At 39.3% G+C, this 27532-nt stretch overlaps 2 protein-coding genes across 3 annotated transcripts in view; one reads left to right on the forward strand and one right to left on the reverse strand.

Annotated features, from left to right (window-relative positions):
* LOC124776794 (glycerol-3-phosphate phosphatase-like) overlaps window positions 1-3349 on the forward strand; it is a 64001-nt gene extending 60652 nt beyond the window's left edge. For both annotated transcript variants that reach the window (XM_047251932.1, XM_047251934.1), the window contains exons 5-6: window positions 1026-1167; window positions 2981-3349. In XM_047251932.1, coding sequence (XP_047107888.1) covers window positions 1026-1167; window positions 2981-3164 — 326 coding nt within the window. In that variant the 3' untranslated portion in view covers window positions 3165-3349. The remainder of the gene's footprint in view (window positions 1-1025; window positions 1168-2980) is intronic.
* An 8523-nt stretch (window positions 3350-11872) lies between these two features.
* LOC124776795 (pancreatic triacylglycerol lipase-like) overlaps window positions 11873-27532 on the reverse strand; it is a 161505-nt gene continuing 145845 nt past the window's right edge. The window contains exons 11-12 of the mRNA XM_047251935.1: window positions 20586-20710; window positions 11873-12976 (exon numbers count right to left, since the gene is read on the reverse strand). Coding sequence (XP_047107891.1) covers window positions 12867-12976; window positions 20586-20710 — 235 coding nt within the window. The 3' untranslated portion in view covers window positions 11873-12866. The remainder of the gene's footprint in view (window positions 12977-20585; window positions 20711-27532) is intronic.

The following is a 27532-nucleotide window of genomic DNA, read 5'->3' on the forward strand; positions in this document are numbered from 1 at the left end:
TGTCACACAGTGTATGTAATTAAGAGACTACTTGCTTTTCACTTTAAATGGAGAAAAACTGTGCCTGCTATTTTTGAACCCCTTTAGTTTTTGTTTGATGGCTTTTTAGAGTTTTGGAGACCAAGCCTAGGAAAAATTAACTATTCCCATTCCAGGTGGTCAGATAAAATTAAATAAATTTCTGTCCATGGAAACAACTTGGAAAGAAAAAGTGTGTGTTAATAGAGCAAAAGTGTAAGATAGTTAGCATAACAAAATTGTGGAAAGGATGACTGCAGTGTCTGGCTGCTGTGGCCAGACCTCTAATATTCCTTGGTTTTCACTGTTTGATTTTTCCTGATGGCTTTTCTTCCATCCTGTAACACAATGCTGTTTTCCTTTGTTACTATTTCCTAATGCCATGCTATACTCAGTGTCTGTCCTGGACTCAGCAGCCAGAGACTTGTCTTTTTCTCTTTGTCTTTGTCTCTCTCTCTCTCTGTCTTTGTCTCTCTCTCTCTCTCTCTCTCTCTCTCTGTCTTTCTGACAAAAGCATTGTTGGCCAAAAGCTCACTTCTGACAGTCTTTTTGTTGTGCCTGTGTGACTCAGCATCTCCGCTATATGGTGAGCAGCTATTATCCTTTCCTTTCCATAATATTGTTACATTCCATCCTGGATTGTCCACTGTTTAAAAATAGTGTGATTTATTTGAGCCAATCATAACTTCAGGTTGGGGGTGGGGATTCACTATATGTGCATCAGTATACGTTCACTTACCCTTCCATGCAGGTCAGTTGATTGTGATCACTACAAAGGCTATCTGGAGACACTGCAGTGGAGTTCAGGTAGCCTTGAAACTTACATTTCACATAGTTTACAGCACTTCATATGGACAAAGCATATCTACTAACTGGTTAAGCTAGAGAGGGATATTCTCAGCCATTAACATGTATTACAACCATCATTCTGTTTATATAAGGCTATATGCATCTAGCAGTGTTGACATGCATGACTCGCTTTTTTAAAAAGTCTTCGTGTACTATAGGTGCTGGCTGTATGGCTGCAGCAGTCACTAGCTGCTCAGGACGTCATCCTGTTATATTAGGAAAACCAAGTGAATACTTAATGGATGTCCTCATCAGGAAGTTAAAAGTAGAACCTGGCCGAACTTTGATGATAGGTGACAGGTTAGTAGCTCCATTTTCTTGTCTTGTTCATTGTATTTAAATAGTGGACAATAGCTTTGTTCTCCATATCTAATGGGAGGCAGTCAACTGAGAAAGAATATTTGTTACCGAAGATTTATTACCTCAGAAGCAATCACCATTCCTTGTAATAAATCTCTTCCATTAGGAGAAAAATTGTTTGTTCCAATCTTCAAGATGTCCTTTGATCAGTGACATCCTCAATTACAAATCATCTCATTTGTTTCAGAATAATGAACATTGCAGCCAGGGCGGATCTTAAGTATTGCAGAGGGAATTATTCACACACACACACACACACACACACACACACACACACACACACACAGAGAGAGAGAGAGAGAGAGAGAGAGAGAGAGAGAGAGACCAGATCACTGCACAGGACAACCACAAGTTTTTGATGAACACACATCGCATCATGTTCGAAGAGCCATACAGGATGATAGACAGTATATTGTTTATCAGACTGGCATTGATGTGAAAGTGGGTGGGCCATTAGGAACCCATTTACACCAGAACTTTATGGAGTCAACCCCAGCTGAATGGGACAATGACAAGTGCAAGTTACATAGAAATTTTTGCAGACCGTCTGCATCCCTTTCTGGCATTAAGAGTACCCTGACGAAGGTGTCATGTTTCAGTGGAACAACGCAACATGCCAATACTCATTGGTTGCATGCAGCTGGGTTCATGAGCATCCTAGTGAATTTATAACCATGGTTTCACCCTCCTACATCACTCCATCCAACCCAATCAAGGATTTATGAGATGCTGTCACACTGTATGAACACAGCACCAACCAGTTGAGGATAGCATTGCAACCTGTGTGGATCAATACCTGTACATAATAATTCCAACATCTTGTAGAATCCATGCCTCTGTGTGTTACTGCAGTTTTGAGGGCTCCCTGTTAACATTGTATCCTGTGCCTCCTCGTTTTTTTAGGTCACTCAGTGTATTTTCCTGAACTAATTGTATCTATACTTTTTCCTTCAGTGAGAGTCACTTTTGTGTCTCCACTTTCAGACTTCCTCTTTGCTCTCATGTTCAAAATTGTGGCACACTGATGATAATGGAACAAAAATTTAAACCTCATAGTACCATTTCATTTCATCAAAAGATAAGCCATTTCTTTAAATTTTTTGTTACCATAGATCATCATTGGTTATGGTACAGATGAAACCATGAGTTATATCCACAAACCTTAGCCCCTTTTCCATAATGTATAAGTTTTCTTGGATCAGTCAATATATCCATTCTATAACTTCAATAGTGATGATTTCATGAGCTCTTTCCAGTATATATTTCATCACACTGTGGCGAGCATCCATGTTAATCATTACAGCACTCTGAGTTATACTAATGTAATAAATGTGCACCAGTTGCCGTGTTCAAGATACATGTAAGAACAAGTTTCCCACCAGACGTCTTTTGTCCTCTAGCTCCATTTGCTGTTATTGGATGAACTTTTTACCAAAATCTCTTCCAATATGGAAATTAACACATAAAAAATAAAGGTAAACCAGATTATTTGTTGTTATTATTATGCTGACATCTTTGACATATATCAAAAATAAAAAAATCTACATTTTCTTTACTTGACTGCCTCCCAATAATGTCAAAAACTCCAGCAAGAGAAAGAAATATGCTCTTGCATGTGTGTGTCTCTTTCAGATATACAACTATTATATCAGTCATTCATATATTTTCTCATTTTAGTCTGTTGTGAAATTTTGTGTTTCTATTGCTGGAATAAGATTGTTTTGTGTTATTGTAAGCAATATGTTTATTTCAGTGCGAGGACAGATATAATGCTGGGGAATCGATGTGGTTTCCAGACTTTATTGGTTCTATCTGGACTAACCACTGCACACAATTTACAAGAATGGCAGAATTCACAGGATGAGAGATATAAGGGTTATATTCCTAACTATTACGTGCAGTCACTGGGTGATCTAACGCCCTTTTTAGCAAGTTGAGACCTTGTCAGCACTGTGTAAGACTTGTGCAGTTGCTAGTTGTGGTTTCTGCTCATGATGGTAAAATTTCATTTCTGTTATTGTGTGACAATAAGTTTGTGTACTTTATTTTGGGAAAAAATGAAAACATTCATGAAATTTCAATCAATCTGAATTCTAAGAGAAAAGTAAACTTCAACAATTCACATTGGTATTTTACACTTTAATCTGAAAATATCCCTCGGAATATTACCTTTTTTGTATGCCTATGTCCCTGCATAGTATTTAGGACATTGGCAGCTGATGTGGGTAGCAACATAAGTTTTAATTTTAGCAGAAAACCTTCCACTTTTTGATTATTATTTAATTATTTATGCATTATAAGATGTTGTATGGGAAAACACTATCAGATTTAATGTTGTGGGTAGAAAAACCCACCCATACATTCAGTCATTGTTGGTGTTCTGTCATTCCTATCAAGGTAATCCCTTGGGGATGTGGAATTGGTGAAACTATAAATCAACAAGGAGAAACAGCAACACACTATAATTAGCTTCCTACGATCTATATTTACTTGTTGTTGTTGTTGTGGTCTTCAGCCCTGAGACTGGTTTGTTGCAGCTCTCCGTGCTGCTGTATCCTGTGCAAGCTCCTTCATCTCCCAGTACCTACTGCAACCTACAGTGTTCTGAATGTGCTTAGTGTATTCATCTCTTGGTCTCCCTCCACGATTTTTACCCTCCCCGCTGCCCTCCAATGCTAAATGTGTGATCCCTTGATGCCTCAGAACATGTCCTACCAACCAATCCCTTCTTCTAGTCAAGTTGTGCCACAAACTTCTCTTCTCCCCAATCCTATTCAATACCTCCTCATTAGTTACATGATCCACCCATCTAATCTTCAACATTCTTCTGTAGCACCACATTTTGAAAGCTTCTATTCTCTTCTTGTCCAGACTATTTATCGCCCATGTTTCACTTCCATACATGGCTACACTCCATACAAATACTTTCAGAAACGACTTCCTGACACTTAAATCTATACTCAATGTTAAATTTCTCTTCTTCAGAAACACTTTCCTTGCCATTGCCAGTCTACATTTTATATCCTCTCTACTTCGACCATCATCAGTTATTTTGCTCCCCAAATAGCAAAACTCATTTACTACTTTAAGTGTCTCATTTCCTAATCTAATTCCCTCAGTATCGCCCTACTTAATTCGACTACATTCCATTATCCTGATGTTCATCTTATATCCTCCTTTCAAGACACTGTCCATTCCGTTCAACTGCTCTTCCAAGTCCTTTGCTGTCTCTGACAGAATTACAATGTCATCAGCGAACCTCAAAGTTTTTATTTATTCTCCCTGGATTTTAATACCTACTCCAAATTTTTCTTTTGCTTCCTTTACTGCTTGCTCAATATACAGATTGAATAACATCGGGGAGAGGCTACAACCCTGTCTCACTCCCTTCCCAACCACTTTTTCCCTTTCATGCCCCTCGACTCTTATAACTGATGTATTTTACCCCTGCCACCTTTAGAATTTGAAAGAGAGTATACCAGTCAACAATGTCAAAAGCTTTCTCTAAGTCTACAAATGCCAGAAATGTATGGTTGCCTTTCCTTAATCTTTCTTCTAAGCTAAGTCGTAAGGTCAGTATTGCCTCACATGTTCCAACATTTCTACAGAATCCAAACTGATCTTCCCCGAGGTCGACTTCTACCAGTTTTTCCATTCGTCTGTAAAGAATTCGCGTTAGTATTTTGCAGCTGTGACTTATTTACTTAAACACACAAAATTATCTGAGTAGCCACTACCTTGGGGTGGGGGAAGGAAGTCTTCTGTTTCTTTCCCAATTATTTGAAGCAGCTGGTTATGTATATCTGCTTTATAAATGTTTAAATGGGTACACTGATAACTATCAAACAATTCATTTATATGATGCAATGATAGAGACTTTTAAAATTAGCACTGTTACTACGAAGTTACCAACAGGGTAGTTCAAGAATTAAAATTACCTGGATGATCAGATAATTCATAAAAGTAGTGGTTATTAAGACATAATTTGCTAGGATCCAAATTCCTGGATCACAGAATCAGAAGTAAAAGTCCTAAATCAGTAAAGAATAAAAGTTCCACTCACCGTATAGCGGAGATGCTGAGTCGCAGGTAGGCACAAAAAAGGACTCTCACAATTATAACTTTCAGCCATTAAGGCTTTTGTCAACAATACACACACACACACACACACACACTCAAACACAACTTGCACACACGACTGCAGTCTCAGGTAACTGAAACCACACTTTACATCCTGGATTTTCCATTGTTTGGTTTAAAGAATGAAAGTCTTACTCCAAAATCCTCCACACTTGCAAAGAAGAGTGTTCACCTCATTGGTCAGTTTCTCCTTCCCACACAGTCCCACTCCCCTTAAAGTGTAGAACACCTGGAATTTTGGGGTACTTGACTTTGATTTGTCATTCAGCTTTTATATGGGTGACTAGTTGTTATGTCAGTGTGAGCAGTTGTTCTATGATCCTCTGATGTCTTGACACTGGCTTTTTAGTCCAATTGTGTGTATGTTCATTTGAACCTTAGCCATCCTCAACCAAAGAAGTTCTGTTAAGCATCAGGGATGTTAAGATCCATACTGGCTCCCCTCCTACAAGCGACACCCTGATGCTTTTTCCATTTTGCAAGATGTCTGTAGTATGGGTATTGCATAGTAGTATGTGGTAAGATTCAGTATAAAGGGGTTGTAGAGGAGCCCGGAGAGCATCTTTGCACAGCACAACATGCAAAAAATGCGCTAACACTTTGTACACGAAGACTGGATGTTCACCGTGACAAGACACATCATCACAAATCTGCTACACCAGCAGTGGTCGCTCTGGTTGCCTGAAAGTGCTGCAGTTTTGAGGTAGTCTGCTGGAATTCTCATTGGCTCTCCATAAACTATCTCCACCACTGCTGCACATATATTCACCTTACTCACGTCTGTAAACCTAGCAGTACTAGCACTAGTGCCTCTGTCCAACTCTCTCAGTGACACAAGAGGACTGCTGTCAGCATTCTGTACCATCTTTCCAGCAGTCTGTTGCTTGCTGGATGAGAACTGGTTGTGTGATGGTGCTGGAACATATACTGCTTATTCAGTTGGTTGATAAGATTACATTCAAATTGTCAGCCCTGGTCTGTTGTAACATGCAGTGGGCATCTGAAATGTGCAAGCCAATATCCAACAAACACCTTTGCTGTTGTCGTGGTTGTCATGTCTGTGACTGGTAGGGCCTCTGCCCATCACCTGAGCCTGTCTACTGCTGTGAGCAACCTCTGAGGGTTGAAGCAGACCCACTAAGTCAAGTTGTATGTAACTAAACCTTGGTAGTATCCCGCAAAACTTCTGACATCTGGATTGACATGTTGTCCTACTTGACGCTGACATGGGAGGCATGAGTGAGTCAAATTCCTGGCGTAAATTTTATCAATGGCAACACAAATGCTCAGTTAGCAACTTGATAGTGCTGTTTGCCCCTTTGGATGCTGTCAAATGCCATTTTGTGGAATTGCTGCATAATGAAGGGGCTTGGCCTCTGTTGTGAGATGATGCACTATATCTTAACATTGCTTCCTGACATGTCTGTCTGCTTCAGTTGCAATCCTGTGGTCTGATCTGTCAGTAAGTCCTGCAGTTCTTGACCTGTTACCAACAGACTATGTGCCAGAAATTCCGTGGTGAACATTATCACTGATGTTGCAGAAGACCAGTATGATAAGTTTATGGTCCATGAAAATTGTTACTGGCTAGACTTCAATGTAAGGGCAAAAATGTCTTACATTCTCACATATCATTAACAACTTCCTATCATAGGCATTTCATTTTGTCTGTCTGCAATGTAGCTCCTTCACGTGGAGGGGGGCTGGTGGGGGTGGGGCAGGAAGAACCCACAAACACTGCCAGTGCCCACTGACTTCTTGGTGTAGGGCTGCTCCAATTGCAATGTGGCTGGCATCTCCCACAATATTCAGTGGTGCTGACAGGGCAGGATGGACATGCTTGTAGTTGGCTGAATGCATTGCTCACTTTTAGTGTCCATTGTAATATTTATTTACTTGCCCTTTGTGTGTTGCAAGAGCATCCGTTACGGTCATCTGTGTGGTAGCTGTTACTGACAATCCCCTATATATTATTAATGTCTGCTGCACTTGAGGAAGTAGTTGTTGTTACCAGGTATGTAGTAGCAGCTCGTTAGATATCAACAACTGTTGGACACAAATGACTCCAAAATTCGGATGGATTTCTGTCCTCATGTTTCTCCTGATAAAGCACTTGTGAAAGCCTCTACTCAGGTAACTTTGTGCAGCGTGTGATTGGTGAAGTCTTCAGTGCAATGTATGCCTGTTGGTGAGGCAGGTGAGAATTGGGTCAGAAACTATCATCACTCTCTGGGGTAGATTGCTAACTGCTCTGGGGTAGATTGCTAACTGCCAGCATAAATTGTTCACCATCTTCTGTGATCCCTTGTGCTAAAATGTTCCAAGGCATTGCAAACCATATGTCCAGTTGTGTGGGCATAAATGTTTATGTTCACAGTTTTAGATGCAGCACGGTTGACACAAACAAGCTTGCACACAAAGATCTTCGATGTGGGTGTACACTCATGGCATGGTTATGATTGGTGGATCTTGTTACCTCACCATATTTGCTTTGCTGTTGTGACTCAGTGTCAAATGTTCTATAACTTCAATCTCTTGTTGCAGCTGCCAGATGTCACCAATAGTTTGTAAAAAGCTATTCACGCCCTCCATGTATAATGAATACATTGTGAAAAATGTTATTGTGACTAACTGTTCTTGTTTCCGTGATGAATTATTCTTGACCACAATCAGAAGACAAGTTCTAAATCACCAAAGAATGAAAGACTTACTCCAAAATCCACTATGCTTACAAGGAATAAACAGTGCACTTAATTGGCCAGTTTCTCATTCCCACTGTAGTACTTCTGCAAACAGGCTGAAGCATTGTAATGAGTTTATCAAGTGCAGCCCTGTGTCACATATTTAATGAGTCTCTACAGCAAGATACTGCCCCAGATAGATTATAATATGTTTCTGTAACTACTCTTCAAGAAATGTTTTAAACTGATCCACTGAACTGCTGCCCAATCTCCTTGTTAAAAATTTATTCTAAGATCCTAAAGAAACTGATCTTTAGGAGACAACTACAATATTCTCAGACCATATTGGTTTGGTTTCCATGGAGACCTAACAGTAGATAATTCTATTTTTGCCTTCACCTATCAAATTTTGAAATTTATCAACAGTGAAATAGTCCTTGTTACAATACTGTGCATCAAGTTCCATACTGTCGACTGTGAGAGTTATAAAATCCTACTAAAGAAAGCAGGCTTCAATAGTTTAATAGTCAGAATAACAGGGAAATGGATTAATTATCTAACAATTGGGGAATATAGCACAACAGTTAATGGAATTCAAGCATCATCGGAGTGGGGCACAATGAACAGTGGAGTTCCACCAGGCTTAAGGCTGGGTCCACTGCTGCTTCTGTGATTCATTAATGTCTATTTGAATACAGTGAGAAAGCTTATCCTCTTTGCAGGGAAAAACTTTAAAACATTTGCTAATAGTGTGTATAAGTATAATTTCCATCTTTCATTGAGTCTCTTCTAGTTTCCCATATTACTGTTAATTCCACTAGAAGTAAGTGCTTGCAGTCCAAAAAGCCAGTTGTCATCATATTCCTTTTGTTCAAGTTTGACTTTATTTTTCCTTCAGCTTCTACTCCATTTACTGGACAGACACTGAGAAAAAGTTTACCAAGGGCACACAGTAAGTGAATAGTTATTTCCATCAAATACTTACAATACTTCATCTAGTTTTCCTTGATAAGAGGACAGTTACAGTGGATGCTTAGAGAAAGCATATTAACACCTGGAACCCAAGTATCTTTTTGCAGGAAGAGAAAGCTTTAGTCACTGCACTGGACTATTGTCTGTATAGCAGGAGGAGAGTCCTGAAAATTGTGGAGAGCTTGGTGTGTCTGCTTGACACACCTACCTCAGTCAGTCATGTAACACAATTTTATTTATGTTTCCATGGGAATGGCACAGAGTTGGCAGTGGCTATACTGATGCCAGCCTTTTGCAGTTCATGCCTGAAAGCTGGCAACACTGTTGCCAGCTGTGAGAGTTGTTCTTTCAGCATATGAAGTACAGCTCTAATGAATACTTACCAATGCAATACAAGCAACATTGCAAAGTTCATCATTTCATCAAGAAAGTAAAAACCATATACTATGCAGTACGAACACAAAACTTCAAGAGCCAAGTAATGGAAATTCAGAGCATTATAAGGCATGAAAGGTGGGTAATCTTGAAGTCTGTGAGGACAGCAGCTCAGACAGATAATGTTAAGATTCAAATCATTGGCCACTAAATTCAATGACTACTTTCCAACATTAGCAAAAACACAGGTTAAATATGGGCAGTTGAAAGCAGATCAGTTGTATCTACCTGGATATTGTATAGTCTACTTAAGGCCAACCTGACACTTTAAGATATCGCAAGAATTATTAGGTCAGAGGAAAACAGTATATTTACTGTCTTTCTAGCACACCAATCATAGTACCACAATTTGGTATTCATTTGTGGTGTCTTTGTAATCGGGCACTAGGTTAAGATTTTTGGGAAATTTAAGAATGCAGTAATATTACTCATTTATAAAAGTGAAGATGGTGAGTCAATAGTTATCCTTTTTCCTGACTATAACCTTTTAACAACTGCTCAGTTTGGCTTTGCAGTTTCTTCATTCTTCTAGCTTTAATGTAAGGTTCAATTTAAAGTACCTTAGCAGCAGAGTAGAGGAAAATAAAAAATATTATGTGATGTTGCTATCTTAAGGGATTTTATTGCAACTGGACTCAAATTTACTGTTACATATCCTTTTTTGTCATAAAAGTTATAAAATGAAAGCTAAATTGTGCTTAATAAAAACAAATGATAACATTAAATTAGGAACTCATCAAATTAAAAATAAAATTTATTCTTAGCAGTTTCTAGTTGCACTTACACATGGTAGATATGGTATCTGAATAAAATTACTGTTTCACGTGTAAGTTAGAACTTACATTGAAGATTGACAAAATGGCCATACTTTTAATACATGAGGTGCAGTCTATTAGAAACTGGAGGAAGCAAAAGAATTACATTGGATGGCAAAGGAAAATATTAATTTTTCACTTCTTGTCAGACTTTATTATTAGTACCCCGCTTTACTTTCAGTTATTCAATCTGACCATCATCTGACAATGAGCAATAACACTTTTTATTGACGCTGGAAGTTTAATGTTCTCCTCAAGTTCCCAGTGTAAATGTCCTGCTCCAGCTTATACATTAAAACATAAGGCATTTACATAAATGTTCTGCTGGTCAAGCATCCAGTATAATTACCCTGTCTCTGTAATTCCCCAATAAATATACTACAGAAGTGAACACCAAAGATTCCAAATCAACATTGCCATGCTAAATTTTTCTTTTTATTGTGTTAACTGTAAACAGCAGTGTTATTAGATGCAAGTATGACCATGTTATCAACCTTTCACATACTTTAGTTTAAGTTGACTACAAAAAACAAAACATTGTTATGTATCAAGGAGAGGGCTAAATTAGAATTGCTACTAAACATTAATCATTAAATAATAAATTGGGAAAGTTTTCTACAAAGCTTGAGCACACATTTGTTCCACACAGCACATTTACATTTTTTAGTCTTCTGCTCTCCTACAACAGAGTCCATCTAAACAAATCATGGAAGGCCATGTGTGTACAGAATTAAATGTTTAATCTGGTGATTCCCAAATAGTGGGAAGCTCAGAATATGTTGATACTACTGGGAATTTAAGCAACTTATATCCAAAGCAACATACAATAACTGATTAGATTGACCGAATTTAACACTTTGTGCTAGCTCTGCTACTATTTCAGTTCACCCTGTTCTAAAAAGTAATCATACTATACATGCATTTGGCAAATACAACACTATTAGCAGTTTTCATACCTGAAAGAAGGGGAAAAAAGGAGGTCCTGAACAATGGCAGGAAAGTTCTAAGTTTCAAACAAATTGCAATCAGAGTTAGAATATCCTAAAAAACCATATTTTTAATTTTTGCATCCCAGTTCTGATTACTTAGACTGAAACAGTTGGCTATTTATATTAATTGCCTCCTCCTCTCCCTAATACTATTTCCCTGAATGGACCAATAGAACAGAGTTATAGTCATTATATATATTATTATACAATTTATGCCTTTATCATTTCTTTCTTTGACTTTTTTTATGATAAAAGATTATTTTTTCATTTTGTTTTATCATCCAAGTAGGTATTGCACCTGATAGCTGTCAACATGGAAACTGAAAATGAAATTCAAGAGAAAGGAGCGATTTTTGTCCTCAAACAAAAACTATAAGCAAAATTTATGTCCTATAATTATACAGTTTCATTGGTAGTGTAACATTTTTAGTCCTGTAATTTAATTTGCTTCTTCCCCCTCCCCCCCCCCCCCCCCAAAAAAAAAACAGTAATTTTTTGCCACTGGAATGAATGCTCTCTTTTTCAGCAATATCTCCATTTGTTTATGCATACTTCCAGTGTGTGTTTCTGGCACAGGTACATATCTTGTTTTCATGCAGGACACAGCTGTCTCCTGTACATCAAGGTGCAGAAAATTGTTTTGTTGTACTACTTCTGGCAAATTAAAACCAATACTATACCATATTTTTTCAAGTTTTTTTTTTATTCCTCCTCTCCTGAAATCTAGTTCTTTATTCATACTTTTGTTTGATTTCACTACCTCCCCTTTAACAACACTCTTAATTGCAATGCTTCATCATTTTATCTCATGGACTCTTTGCATCTGTTAACCTGTTGGTTACATGCTACAGCACGCATGTTTGACAACATGTGACATTGGATGTACAACCAATCTCCTTTTAGATGGTTTCTTAATAATAATCCATATTTCTGTAGGAGCACCTTGCTATTAAAGTTCCTTATGTAAACCACAGGCATATAAGTCTGAGTGCCTGCCTACTGTATGTGTCTTAAGTAGGATGCTCCATTTTCCATTCAGCTTTTATGTAGTAAGAAAAGTGGAATTCAGATATTAATTATTCTGTCCACCAATACAACATACTTTGCTATTTATCCTTGCTCTTAAAAATAAATTAAATTGGCTACCACTTACTAAACAGAAATAAGTACCACTGGAGGATGACTGGGAATCGCACTATTTTCAACATCTCATATTATGAAACATTAGACACAGATAATACATGAAAATATACTGCATGAGGAAAATAGTGAAATATTACAATTTATACCATGTAAACTGAGTCATCCATAACATCCTTATTACGCAATTCTTACATACTGCTTCACATATTTTTGTAAATATGATTAGTTTTGTTCCTTGACAGGTAGGATAATAGTGGATAGTATAAGAATGCTGATCAGTGCTCTTCCAGAACAGTTACATCTTACTACAGTGTATTTTTTAATCGAATTAATTTTTCTTACTAAACTTGATTGAAACTAATCTCTCACTATACATGGGACCTTTTAGTAATTTCAGTGAGGTGTAGCATCTCATGTGTCACTCCATAAACAGTGCCCATTTTATGACTTGTTAGATGATGTTACTAGTGGAAAGACTCTTCTGAATCCAAAGGTATATTGCGCAAGTTCCAGGTTAAATTGTGGAGAGCATATATACTTGAAGCCATAGCTAGGTCTGCTTTCCGGTCGTAAACTGAGAACATACAAAAGGACTTCAGTTAATTGATTAACAACTACAGTGGGTATGGAAATATGTTACTGAAGTAAACACTGTTCACAAATGTTTAAATATTTAGCTCATTTTCTTTCTTGAGGTTCAGAATCTGGGAAAATGGAAGGATGCAGTGAAGTACATTGGGAGGATACGTTAGGATGCAAATGACAACTGTAGGAAACTATTGATAGAAATAGTTTATGAATATTTTTGTACATTTATTATTCTAATGAAGTTTGTGTATGTGCAAAATGAATACCAAGATGATATGTTGCTTCACAGCGTAAGGTGACATAACCAAAAATAGAGCCATACAGAAAAAGAAGCAGGAGCAAGAATGAATTTTCATAAGCGCACTTAACTCAAAATGAAAATAAAAGGTACAAAAAATCCTAACATCATGTGATATTTCACTATAGCAAATTGTGTATACGAACATTGATTCTGAATAATGTTACAGTTATTTGATGATTTGTTATTTTGGTTCCTGTAGTCAAGTGCCAAAATCCAAAGTTGATGTAGTTTTAGTTTCTTACAATAAAATAATACACATAAAGTTAAAAACTATTAGATGGTTTTTATTAAACTGAAAGGCATAACAGAACAACTGAACAAAAACGCCTGTTTTACTCTTTGTTGGTACAGCACTTAACGCAAGTCACACAGAGAATGATTAAAATTGCAATCTTAACACCCCTCCTCAGTGTAATGATTTTACATTTAACGCTAACAAAAATTAAAATAAACCCAACAAACTCCTCAAAGCAATGAATCTAGGAGCTGGTAAGCCTTTGGTAAAAATATCTGCAATCTGGTTCTCCAAACGTACATGCTCGGCCGTGATGATCCTGCGGTGGTGAAGTTGATGCACAAAATTATGTTTAACATTTATGTGTCTCAACCGTCGATGTTCCCATGTTTTCAGCAACCATATACAGGACTAATTATCCTCAAATATACGAATTGGTAGCTGGAGTGGAATTTGAATATCGTCCAGTAAATAATTCACCCAGAGCCACTCAGCTGCGGCTGTCGCCAGAGCTACATATTCTGCCTCTGTAGAAGACAAATCAAACACTAGTCTGTTTCTTTGTTGACCAACAGTGTTTCCAAAACATTTTAATAGATAACCAGAGGTAGATCTTGCATCTTCTTTTCTATTCCAGTTTGCATCAGCATAGGCCAGAACAACTTCTTGATTACCCTTTCGATAATTTAGTCTCATATTGACAGTTCCTTTGATGTATCTCAAAATTCTTTTTAAGCTTTTCCAGAGTTTTTCCGATGGATTGTTTTGGTATCTGCTCAAGAAGTTGAACACAGCACACAAATCAGGTCTTGTTGCTGTCATTGCATACCTCAAACACCCAATCAACTCTCTGCAGGGCTTATCAGTCATATTTCCTTCTTTGATTTCCAGTTTAACGTTCGTAGGCATCTTTAACAGATTACAATCTTGCATGTTGAATCATTGTAGCAAATTCTTCAAATAAGATGTTTGGCTTAGATACATTTCTCCGTTGTTCATAGAAATCTCGATTCCCAAGTATGGTTGTGATTCTCCTAGTTCCTTTATTCTGAACTTCTGCTTTAGCTTAAATTTCACTCTGTCCATTTCCTGCCATCAAAATGTCATCAACATAGAGCACACTATAAATGAAAACTTCCTTTAAAATCATATAGCAAAGACATTTATCTGCTTCTGGCTGAGTGAATCGTATAAACATAAGAAAGGTATGAATAGAGTGATTCCATGCTAGTAGTGCGTACTTTAAGCCATGTAAAGATTTCTGTAACCTGCAAACCAAACCAGTTGTGTCTTTTGTTCTTCTGGAATACTCACTCCTGCAGGAATAGTCAAGTATATTTCCCCCTTGAGTAATCCACAAAGAAAAGCGTTGGTGACATCAAGTTGTTCCAGAACCAGTCCTAGTTGGATTGCAATAACTAGCATTATTCTAACAGTTGCAAGTCGAGGCACTGGTGCATATGTTTCATCGTAGTCAAATTCCCTTTTCTGTGAACATCCTTTTGCCACAATTCTTGTGTCTTATGATATTTCCATCCTTATCCTCTTTTAATTTAAACACCCACTTACTGTTAATAGTCTTCCTTCCAGGTGGAAATTTAACAAAGATCCAAGTCTTGTTTTCCTTTATAGAGTCAGTTTCATCCTGTACAGCCTTATATCAGTTTTCCTTATCTTCACAATTTGCAATTTCCTTGTAGCTTTTTGGTACATCATCCACAAATGAATCAGCATTGAGTGCAAGAGCAGCATAGTCTTTCAGATATTTAGAAGGGTTCCTCTTCCTGGTGGAACATTGAACAGTTTTCTTTTCTGACAAATTTTCAGCTTCCTCTTCATCACTGGTCAGTTCTGGTATGGGAATTCTTTCATGACCCCCCATCAGTTGATTTGGCATCTTCTTCGACGATGTCTTCTTCATTATCATCCTTCTTGGATGATTCCTGTACAGATTCTGGGATCCAGTCCTCAGGTGGTTTACTTTCAAAGTCAAATCTTCCTTCGTTGAAAACAATGTTCCTTTCTGTGACTATTTTTCCTTCCTCTGGACACCAAAGCCTGTAGCCATTAGGACAGTAACCATTTTAAGGACTTGCCTTCAAATTTCCCTTTTCTCAATTCCTTTGGTACCAGTAGATAAGCAATACATCCGAACGCTCTCAGCTTACTCAAATTAGGGTTCTCATTATACCATACAGCTGCAGGCACCATTCCTTCCAAAGCCACAGTAGGACTTCTATTAAGCAAGTACACGGCAGTATGAACAACTTCTGACCAGAACATTTTATCTAATGTACACTGAAGTACCATACAGTGCAATATGCTAATCTTCAAGTTGAAATGAGCTGCAGCCATGGCGTGAAACATCTTCAGATAGCGAGTTACCTCCGACTTCGATTCCAGTGCATAGGTCACTGTGAAATGTGTAAAGTCGGCGATGAACGTGAGCACATATTTCTTTCCATCGAACGATTCTGGTGCAGTTGGCCCACACAGATCACTGTGGATTAACTGAAGAGGTCTGGTGGCACGTTTCCTATTGTGATTGTATGGTAGCTGTGATTTTTTTCCTTTGACACAATTTGAACATTGTTCCATGGGGATTGTTGAAGTGTCCAGTTCCATACCATCAACTTGTGACTGGAGGCATTTAATGCTATCATAACTCAAATGACCTAATCTGCTATGCCACAGTTTTGCATTAGTTGCAGTTTAAGCAGCTGACAAGGCTTTTCATTGCAAAAAATTTAGAACAGTTATCTTACTGTTAATCAGATGTTCCATTGCTCCAGAGTCCAAGAACCAATTTATGTTGTTCGTTGACTGATCTTCATTTGATGCTGCAAAACAAAAACCATCTTCCTCTTTTATGTTAGCTACGACCACAGAGTTACCGATTCCTGAGTTCTTGTTTGGTACCTTTGTTTGGTACCTTAACTCTAAAATTAGCCCTTTTGTGTTCAGGCTTCCCACAACGGTGATAAGTAAAGTTGAAAGAAGTTTCTTGTTGATTTCTTGTTTTACTGGTGTCTGACAAGCCCTTTTTTAGATACCGTTGAGTCTGAAAGTAGGAGGTGGTGTTTCATCATTTTTGTTTTTCCCAGTGACTCCCTTCCACTTCGATTCTTCATCCAGTAGCCTATTTTTGCCGAAGCTCAGCATCAAATCTTTCATTGAGAGCATTTTGATTGCAGTGACCACTATGTTGTATTCCACAGGCATCGTTAAAAGCAAATGGCACACTTTGTCTGTTTCTTTACAGTAGCTCCAGTCGAACATTCATCACATATCAGTTTATCAAACTTCAGAAAGTGGTTAACTAGCAAATCATTTGTTGTGTTAAATTTTATAGTTATTGTTTTCTCAACAGAAGTTGACCAGCACTTCCTTTTCTCTCGAACATATCACAGAAAGGTCCATAAATCAAAAGAAGTTACCTTATCTTTCGCATATTCCAGGTGACTGTCAGCAATGCTTTGAACAAGATGAGACTTACATTTATGATCTTGTTTAGCCATATCAGCCAATCTTGTTTCCTTTGTGGCATGCTGCATGTTCTCCTCTCCATCCACAAATTCCACCTTTGTGTGATAATTCGCTTGCACAAATGGTAATAGTTACAGTTCCTCAAGGAGAATTTCCATCCTGAATTTCCTGTTGTTGAAATATGTTCCGTAAAGTAAATGATACGATATGTGTCAATTGCCATTGTACCATCAAAGAGTAAAACAGGCATTTTTGTTCAGTTGTTCTACTACGCCTTTCAGTTTAATAAAAACCATATAATACTTTTTAACTTTACGTATGTTATTTTATTGTAAAAACTAAAATTACATCAGGTTATGGGCCCAGGTTTGTTTTATATAAACGGAATCTGCGATAAATACCTGGTCCCAAGTGTACTCTCACGTAAAGTTAAGCTGAGATGGCAAGTGAAGCGGAAAAATATCTTATTCCTTTATTCGATGGAACAAATTTCAACAACTGGAAATTCAGGATGGAAATTCTCCTTGAGGAACTGGAACTATAACTATTTGTGCATACAAATTGTCTCACAAAGGTGGAATTTGTCGATGGAGAGGAGGACATGCAGCATGCCACAAAGGAAACACGATTGGCTGAAATGGCTAAACAAGATCGTAAATGTAAGTCTCATCTAGGTATGGAAATATGTTAATGAAGTAAACACTGTTTTCAAATTTTTAAATATTTTGCTCATTTTCTTTCTAGAGGTTCAGAATCTAGGAAAATGGAAGGATGCAATGAAGCATATTGGGAGGGTACGTTAGGATGCAAATGACAACTATAGGAAACTCTTGACAGAAATAGTTTGAGCATTTTTGTACATTTCTTATGCAGTTTGTGTATGTGCAAAATGAATACCAAGATGATATGTTGCTTCACAGTGTAAGGTGACATAACCAAATAGGGCCATACAGAAAAAGAAGCAGGAGCAAGAATGAATTTTCATAACCACACTCCTAACTCAAAATGAAAATAAAAGGTACAAAAATCCTAACATCATGTGATATTTCACTGTAGCAAATTGTGTACACGAACATTTATTTTGAATAATGTTGTAGTTATTTGATGAATTGTTATTTTGATTCTTGTAGGCAAGTGCAAAACCCAAATTAATTTGGAAAAAGTGTTGAAATAAATTATATGTTAAAATTTTAGTTGGTTGGTTGATTTGTTGGAGGAGATCAAACAGTGAGGTCACTGGTCCCATTGGATTAGGGAAGGATGTGGAAGGAAGTCCGCCACACCCTTTCAAAGGAATTATCCAGGCATTTGCCTGAAACGATTTAGGGACGTTATGGGAAAGTTGAATCATAATGTCCAGACATAGGTTTGAACCACCGTACTAACCCCTGTGCCACTTCACTCGGTAACATTTTAGTGATTGCATCAAATAACAGAAATTGTTGACAAAAAAATCATAATTTTAATCACATTAATGTACATTGTTAAGTACATTTTAATGTAAATCTTGAACAAAAATCATTTGGATTATGAAACTGTAACTATATCTTAAGATTTAATAAAGAGGTAAACAATTTGTGTATTGATAGGATGTTATAAAGGGGATAGTAACTGACCATGGAGAGTCAGTCAGTAAGACATTAGGAGAGCTGCTGTTTCCAGACTGGTTTGTGTCAATACATGAAGTTCTTTTAAAAAAAGGAAATATGTTTTTTCAAGACTTTCCATTAAGCAAAACCCTCACAACCAGATAAGAATATGAAAAAAGCCAAAGAATCACACCTCAAGACTTCTGGCACAAACATATGAAGTATGATCAGAAAGTAACGGGAATTTAAGTTTTTCTTAAAGTATCTTTATTTATTCATTAGCAATCTCAACTTTTTCTTCTTTAAAGTAATCCACATCAGATATAACCCACATGTGCCAGCACTTTTTATGACCTTGGAAGCACATCTTTAACTCACTTTTCATTACTGTGTTCAGATCTTTCAGCGGTTCTGTTTTTATCTCCTCAACTGTGGCAAAATAACGCCCTCTCCTTCAGAGATTCTGTTGCTATCTACTTATTAGTTGCAAAATAACATCCTTTCAAGGTTCTCTTCAGCCACAGGAATAGAAAGCAGTCACAGGGGGGGGGGGGCATATCTGGTGTATACAGTGGCTGAGACAATATAAGGATTTTGTTTTCTACTAAAAACTCATGAACAAGCATTGAGTTATGAGAAGGAGCATTATCATGATTCAATTTCCATGAGTGGTTTTTCCACAATTCCAGTCATTTTCTTCCAATTGCATTTCACAGACAGCCATAACTTCCAGCTAGTAGACCTTATTGACTGCATGATCATAAGGCAAGACTTCATAATGCATTATCCCACTGTAATCAAAGAAAACAGTAAGAAAAATCTTCACAAGTGATTGAATTTCTAGATTTTTTTTTTCAGTCCTGGCTCTTCAGACAGTTTCCATTGGGACAATGTGGTGTTTGTTTCAACAGCATACCCGTATACCCATGTTTTATCACCTTTTATAACTTCATTTAGAAGTTCTGGATTGTTGTTGACTTCTTTCAGCAGTTCCTGAGTGATGTCTAGGCGACATCTTTTGGTTGAAATGCAAAAGTTTCAGAATGAACTTTGCTGCCACATGTTTCATGTCGAAAACACCCAAAAAAATTGCTTAGCATGAGCCAAAGAATATACCTACATCATCAGCAACGTCTCTGTGATTCATCAATTTTCCAGAACCATTTTCCTTACTTCTTTGCACTGTCATCAGTAATTGATGTGGTAGGGCATCCGGGGTGGTCAACATCTTGAATATCTTATCGACCCTGTTTGAAGTGTTTATACCACTCGTAAACTCTTGTCGTGTCGTACTCATTGTAGATTCGCCAATCGCCACAGTCAACATCTTGAATGAAGTATTGCAGTTTACTCCATTTTTCAAGTGAAATTTAATACAAATTGTATAATCCATCTTTTTTGAAAATAAAAATTTGCTGAGCACTCGAAAACACAATCTTTTTAACTGCCAACAATTAACTAAATATTCAAAAGAGCTGAAAATTTGAACGCACATCAGGAATATATGTACTGACAAGATAAAAAAGTTTTGAAAACCAGATGTGTAAAGCTGATAAAATTAAATAATTCCCATTACCTTTTTGATCAAACATTGTAAATAATATTAAAATATAAGCAACGAACTTCTTCACTTCCAGTTCAACCAGGTAAGTAACTAAGCGTTCAGATAATGTTTTCCTGCTATGAAACTATCACTGTGCAAGAACCACAGTATTATGATGTGGACACTAAAAATAAGTAATACTTTTGAATCGAAATTGAGAATTAACTCTCTTCTACATTGTGAGTAAGCACATTAAATCATCCAGTATGATTTGACTGGCAGCACCAAATAATTTTCTGTGTAGAAAAGCACTTTTGAAATTTGAATGTGGACTCATCTGTATCTCAATTTACACCATCTTAAGAAATCCATACTCTGAGAAAACATGCTATTAAAAATAAAATTACCATTACTGTTCACAATTAAAACAAAGTTACTTACTGCAAAAAGGCTCAGTTTCCCTCGTTGGTACATAAAAGCTTCCTCTTGCAGGAAATATATCAGCGAGGTAACCCATTTCAGTACAGTTGGCAAGAGAGCATGTTGTATTCAGATTCAAAGATTCTCTACAATCAGAACATACCACTTTATGATATGTTATGAAAACTGGAAGAATGTAATACATACAGTGCAACAACTGATATTTAAAAATAAAGACACACATGAAAAATGAAGCTTTGTAAAGGTTAGTTTCTCATGTTGAATTAATGAATGCATTTATATTTTGTATGAAAATCAACAGCACTCTCACTAATTTAAGAAGCAAAAAATTTTAATGGTGTATTTACAGGTGTTCATTATTATGTCACCTATAAATTACAGCAACTGAATTGATAAGAGTAGATTATACAGATATAAGTACCCCTCATATGTGTTTTCAAACATTGACAAATTCAGCAACATGCAGAAAGTATGCTCCTGTATTTAAATTTTTTCTTATCATTTAATTCTAAACAAAACTATGACTCTCACCACAGGATATCCTAATCCAGGACTTTCTGCTCTAGTGCTTTTTATGAAAAAAAGAAAAATAAAGCACCCACATGTGCACACTCCAAAAGCTGTGCTCACTCCCCATCCCCAAGCCATGCGCACTCCCCATCCCCAAGCCGTGCGCACTCCCCAAGCCGTGCGCACTCCCCAAGCCGTGCGCACTTTGACATACATACCCTGCACACCACTGTAAAGTACATGGTAGAGAGTTCTTCCCACAGCACTTCCACTCGTGTATTGAACAGAGGAAGAACCACTGCTTAAATGACTGTGCACACTGTAATTAGCCTAATTTTTCCATTCAGTACTTATGGGAATGATATGGAGAGGGCAGTAATGTATATTCCCAAATTCCTCACTTAAAGGTGATTCTTTTAAGTTTAAATGTAGGCTCTCACAAGATACTGAGATCTATCTTCAAGTATCTGCTCTTTCAGGTTTTTCAGTATTTTCATGACATACTCCAATGGGCCAAACAAACTTGTCCCCATTTGTAATTACCTGTAAACATTCATTATCCCCTTTAGTCCTATTTAGTCTGGGTCCCAAACATTTGAGTAATATTCCAGTATAGGTCAAACAAGAGTTTGATAATCAATCTCCTCTGTGGATGATTGTTTTATTGGTAGGATACTAGAAAAATACAAAGTCTATTAAGTGGTATATCTACAACCAAACCTACATATTGATTCTACTTCATGTCCCCACAAACTCTTACACCTTGTATTTGTATGAGCTTACTGATTCTTGCTGTACCCTTGTTAATACTGTATTTAGAGGCTAATACAAATTGTGTTTTGTAAAATGCACAATTCTACATTTATGTGCTTTCAACACAAGTTGACAGTTCTACAACACTATGGAACCTTATCTGTATGCAAGTGACAGAATGAGCTATCTAATATATTCCAAAATGCCATGCATAAAAATATAATTCATCCAGGTTTAGATTCAGATTATTTATTATTCATTCAGCATTTGTACACACAATAGGCTTCATCAGTACATTTACTTATTAACATTACAAAGTGCGTATTTACATTACTGTGTTTAGCATTTCTGAAAATTCTTCTAAAGATTAAAATCGGTCGGCTGACAAGAAGCTGTGCAGCTTTTCTTTAAGGGACTAGCATGCTTGAGACATGTTTACAATGTTTGTTATTTATTCTGATTGCCATTTACAGGTGACTATTGTTTGCAGAAAAAACAGAGCAGTATTAGTTCTTGTATTATAAACATGTCTTTGATTTGTTGCATTTAAATTTGGTAGTTCAGCAAATGTTTAATTATCAGTCTCTAAAATATATACGAGGTGTTTAAAAAATGACTGGTATATTTGAAACGGTAATAAAAACTAAATGAGCAGCGATAGAAATACACCGTTTGTTGCAATATGCTTGGGACAACAGTACATTTTCAGGCAGACAAACTTTCGAAATTACAGTAGTTACAATTGTCAACAACAGATGGCGCTGCAGTCTGGGAAACTCTATAGTACGATATTTTCCACATATCCACCATGCGTAGCAATAATATGGCGTAGTCTCTGAATGAAATTACCCGAAACCTTTGACAACGTGTCTGGCGGAATGGCTTCACATGCAGATGAGATGTACTGCTTCAGCTGTTCAATTGTTTCTGGATTCTGGTGGTACACCTGGTCTTTCAAGTGTCCCCACAGAAGGAAGTCACAGGGGTTCATGTCTGGCGAATAGGGAGGCCAATCCACGCTGCCTCCTGTATGTTTTGGATAGCCCAAAGCAATCACACGATCATCGAAATATTCATTCAGGAAATTAAAGACGTCGGCCATGCGATGTGGCCGGGCACCGTCTTGCATAAACCATGAGGTGTTCGCAGTGTCGTCTAAGGCAGTTTGTACCGCCACAAATTCACGAAGAATGTCCAGATAGCGTGATGCAGTAATCGTTTCGGATCTGAAAAATGGGCCAATGATTCCTTTGGAAGAAATGGCGGCCAAGACCAGTACTTTTTGAGGATGCAGGGACGATGGGACTGCAACATGGGGCTTTTCGGTTCCCCATATGCGCCAGTTCTGTTTATTGACGAAGCCGTCCAGGTAAAAATAAGCTTCGTCAGTAAACCAAATGCTGCCCACATGCATATCGCCGTCATCAATCCTGTACACTATAACGTTAGCGAATGTCTCTCGTGCAGCAATGGTAGCGGCGCTGAGGGGTTGCCGCGTTTGAATTTTGTATGGATAGAGGTGTAAACTCTGGCGCATGAGACGATACATGGACGTTGGCGTCATTTGGACCGCAGCTGCAACACGGCGAACGGAAACCCGAGACCGCTGTTGGATCACCTGCTGCACTAGCTGCGCGTTGCCCTCTGTGGTTGCCGTACGCGGTCGCCCTACCTTTCCAGCACGTTCATCCATCATCCATCACGTTCCCAGTCCGTTGAAATTTTTCAAACAGATCCTTTATTGTATCGCTTTTCGGTCCTTTGGTTACATTAAACCTCCGTTGAAAACTTCGTCTTGTTGCAACAACACTGTGTTCTAGGCGGTGGAATTCCAACCCCAGAAAAATCCTCTGTTCTAAGGAATAAACCATGTTGTCTAGAGCACACTTGCACGTTGTGAACAGCACACGCTTACAGCAGAAAGACAACGCACAGAATGGCGCACCCACAGACTGCGGTTTCTTCTACACTCCTGGAAATTGAAATAAGAACACCGTGAATTCATTGTCCCAGGAAGGGGAAACTTTATTGACACATTCCTGGGGTCAGATACATCACAAGATCACACTGACAGAACCACAGGCACATAGACACAGGCAACAGAGCATGCACAATGTCGGCACTAGTACAGTGTATATCCACCTTTCGCAGCAATGCAGGCTGCTATTCTCCCATGGAGACGATCGTAGAGATGCTGGATGTAGTCCTGTGGAACGGCTTGCCATGCCATTTCCACCTGGCGCCTCAGTTGGACCAGCGTTCGTGCTGGACGTGCAGACCGCGTGAGACGACGCTTCATCCAGTCCCAAACATGCTCAATGGGGGACAGATCCGGAGATCTTGCTGGCCAGGGTAGTTGACTTACACCTTCTAGAGCACGTTGGGTGGCACGGGATACATGCGGACGTGCATTGTCCTGTTGGAACAGCAAGTTCCCTTGCCGGTCTAGGAATGGTAGAAAGATGGGTTCGATGACGGTTTGGATGTACCGTGCACTATTCAGTGTCCCCTCGACGATCACCAGTGGTGTACGGCCAGTGTAGGAGATCGCTCCCCACACCATGATGCCGGGTGTTGACCCTGTGTGCCTCGGTCGTATGCAGTCCTGATTGTGGCGCTCACCTGCACGGCGCCAAACACGCATACGACCATCATTGGCGCCAAGGCAGAAGCGACTCTCATCGCTGAAGACGACACGTCTCCATTCGTCCCTCCATTCATGCCTGTCGCGACACCACTGGAGGCGGGCTGCACGATGTTGGGGCGTGAGCGGAAGACGGCCTAACGGTGTGCCGGACCGTAGCCCAGCTTCATGGAGACGGTTGCGAATGGTCCTCGCCGATACCCCAGGAGCAACAGTGTCCCTAATTTGCTGGGAAGTGGCGGTGCGGTCCCCTACGGCACTGCGTAGGATCCTACGGTCTTGGCGTGCATCCGTGCATCGCTGCGGTCCGGTCCCAGGTCGACGGGCACGTGCACCTTCCGCCGACCACTGGCGACAACATCGATGTACTGTGGAGACCTCACGCCCCACGTGTTGAGCAATTCGGCAGTACGTCCACCCGGCTTCCTGCATGCCCACTATACGCCCTCGCTCAAAGTCCGTCAACTGCACATACGGTTCACGTCCACGCTGTCGCGGCATGCTACCAGTGTTAAAGACTGCAATGGAGCTCCGTATGCCACGGCAAACTGGCTGACACTGACGGCGGCGGTGCACAAATGCTGCACAGCTAGCGCCATTCGACGGCCAACACCGCGGTTCCTGGTGTGTCCGCTATGCCGTGCGTGTGATCATTGCTTGTACAGCCCTCTCGCAGTGTCCGGAGCAAGTATGGTGGGTCTGACACACCGGTGTCAATGTGTTCTTTTTTCCATTTCCAGGAGTGTATATCTTTCACATCACTTGCAGCGCCATCTGTTGTTGAAAAATTGTAACTACTGTAATTTCGAAAGTTTGTCCGCCTGAAAATGTACTGTTGTCCCAAGCATATTGCAACAAACGGTGTATTTCTATCGCTGCTCGTTTAGTTTTTATTGCCGTTTCAAATATACCGGTCATTTTTGAAACACCCTGTAAATTAATAATGGTAAAAATATTGTAGTTAGTGAACTAAGGCTTAAATGAATTCTGCTATCTGCTCTAATTGCCTCCTGAATTACAAGAATTTCATTTACATTTTTGCTGTTTCCCCAGAGTATTAACCTGTGTTTTAAAATAGATTGAAAAAAGGCAAAGTACACTGTCCATATGCGTTCAAAGGTGACACCTAACTGTTACATGTTCAGCCACATATCTGCACCTTGTTTACATTTAATAACAAACCATTTCATTGAACCACGATTTTGCACTTTCTTTACCACAATTCCTCTCTCTCTCTCTCTCTCTCTCTCTCTCTCTCTCTCTCTCTCTCTCTCTGTGTGTGTGTGTGTGTGTGTGTGTGTGTGTGTGTGTGTGTGTGTGTGTGTCCCCACCTCAAGTCATCATCTGCTTACTGTTGCTACTGAGGTATGATGTCAACAATGTAAGGAAGACAGATTGCTATTTACCACAATTCAGCCACAGCCTTCATCAGTACACACACACACACACACACACACACACACACACACACACACACACAGCAAGCACACCTCACGCACACACAACCACCAACTCCATCATCTCGGGCCAGAATACATCATCACGTTTGATGCAAGCAGCAGTCGGGAAGGGGAAGGGGAAGGGGAAGGGGAAGGGGAAGGGGAAGGGGAAGGGGAAGGGGAAGGGGAAGGGGAAGGGGAAAAGGGATAATAGTGTACAAGTAGGGAGCGAGACGAAGGCTATCCAGTGGAGTGTGCAGGGACTAGACTGCCAACAGACAAAGCATCAGGAGATTATGGGTCAGGGATGTGGGGGGAAAAGGAACATAAAAGGACAGGAGCAGGGAAAAATGGGCAGGCAGAGGGCTGCAAATAAACAGTGTGGGAGATGAAATGGGGAGGAGATGATAGGACAGAGGGGGTGAAAACTGTTGGGTGGAGGGTGAGGGGAAAGTATGTTACCTCAGGTTGTGGCTGCTGGTTGTTATGCCCCCACTGAAAGAATTTCGGCACTCAGTGACCAAACTTCCAACTAGTTGCCTGTGATCTAGCCTCCCACACCAAAGACAACAACCACTTCCTTCCCCGACTCTCCATCATCCCCACCCCTTTACCTCCTGCATCCCTATTTGTCACTGTTGATGCCACCTCCCTATACACCAACACCATGCCCATTGTCTTACCGCTATAGAACAATACATTTCCCAATGTCCTTCAGACTCTAAACCTACTACCTCATTCCTCACACACCTTACTAACTTTATCCTAACCCACAACTACTTCCCATATGAAGGGAAGATTTATGAACAGATCGGTAGCAAAGCCATGGGCACCCACATGTCATTCTCCTATGCCAACCTTTTTATGGGCCATCTAGAGGAGACCTCCAAAAACACCAAAGTCCTTATCTGGTTCAGATTCATTTATGATATCTTCATGATGTGGCCGCAGGGCCAAGACACCCTATCTTCATTCCTTCACAACCTCAACACCTTCTCTCTCATCCACCACACATGTTCCTCCTCAAACCAGCATGCCACCTTCCCAGATGTTGACCTCTTCTCTGACGGTTCCATCCACACCTCTGTCCACATTAAACTCACCAACCAATAGTACCTGATTTTGACAACTGGCATCTGTTTCACACCAGAAAGCCCTCTCATTTAGCCTGGCTACCTGGGGACGTCATATCTGCAGTGGCAAAAATTCCCTTGCTCAGTATGCTGAGGGACTTCACAGACAAGCACTATCCCCTAGGCCTAGGCCGCAAACAGATCTCCCATGCCATTTCCCCTCACAACCCCAATCCTCCCACCACTCTCAAAAGAAAGGCCAAAAAGGAGTGTCACCTTCATCATCCAGTACCACCCCAGTCTGGAACAACAGAACCACATACATCACCAGGGCTTTGGTTATCTATTTTCTGAAATGAGGGACATCCTACCCGAGATACTTCTCACCCCTCCTAAAGTGGTGTTCTGTCACCCACCCAACTTCCACAACATCCCAGTCCATCCCCATATGACTTCCAATCCTAACCCCTTGCCACAAGGACCATATCCCTGTGGAAGACCCAGGTGCAAAACCTGCACAATCCACGC

The sequence above is a fragment of the Schistocerca piceifrons genome, chromosome 2 (assembly GCF_021461385.2).
Source record: "Schistocerca piceifrons isolate TAMUIC-IGC-003096 chromosome 2, iqSchPice1.1, whole genome shotgun sequence".
In the NCBI taxonomy this organism is placed as follows: Eukaryota; Metazoa; Arthropoda; class Insecta; order Orthoptera; family Acrididae; genus Schistocerca; species Schistocerca piceifrons.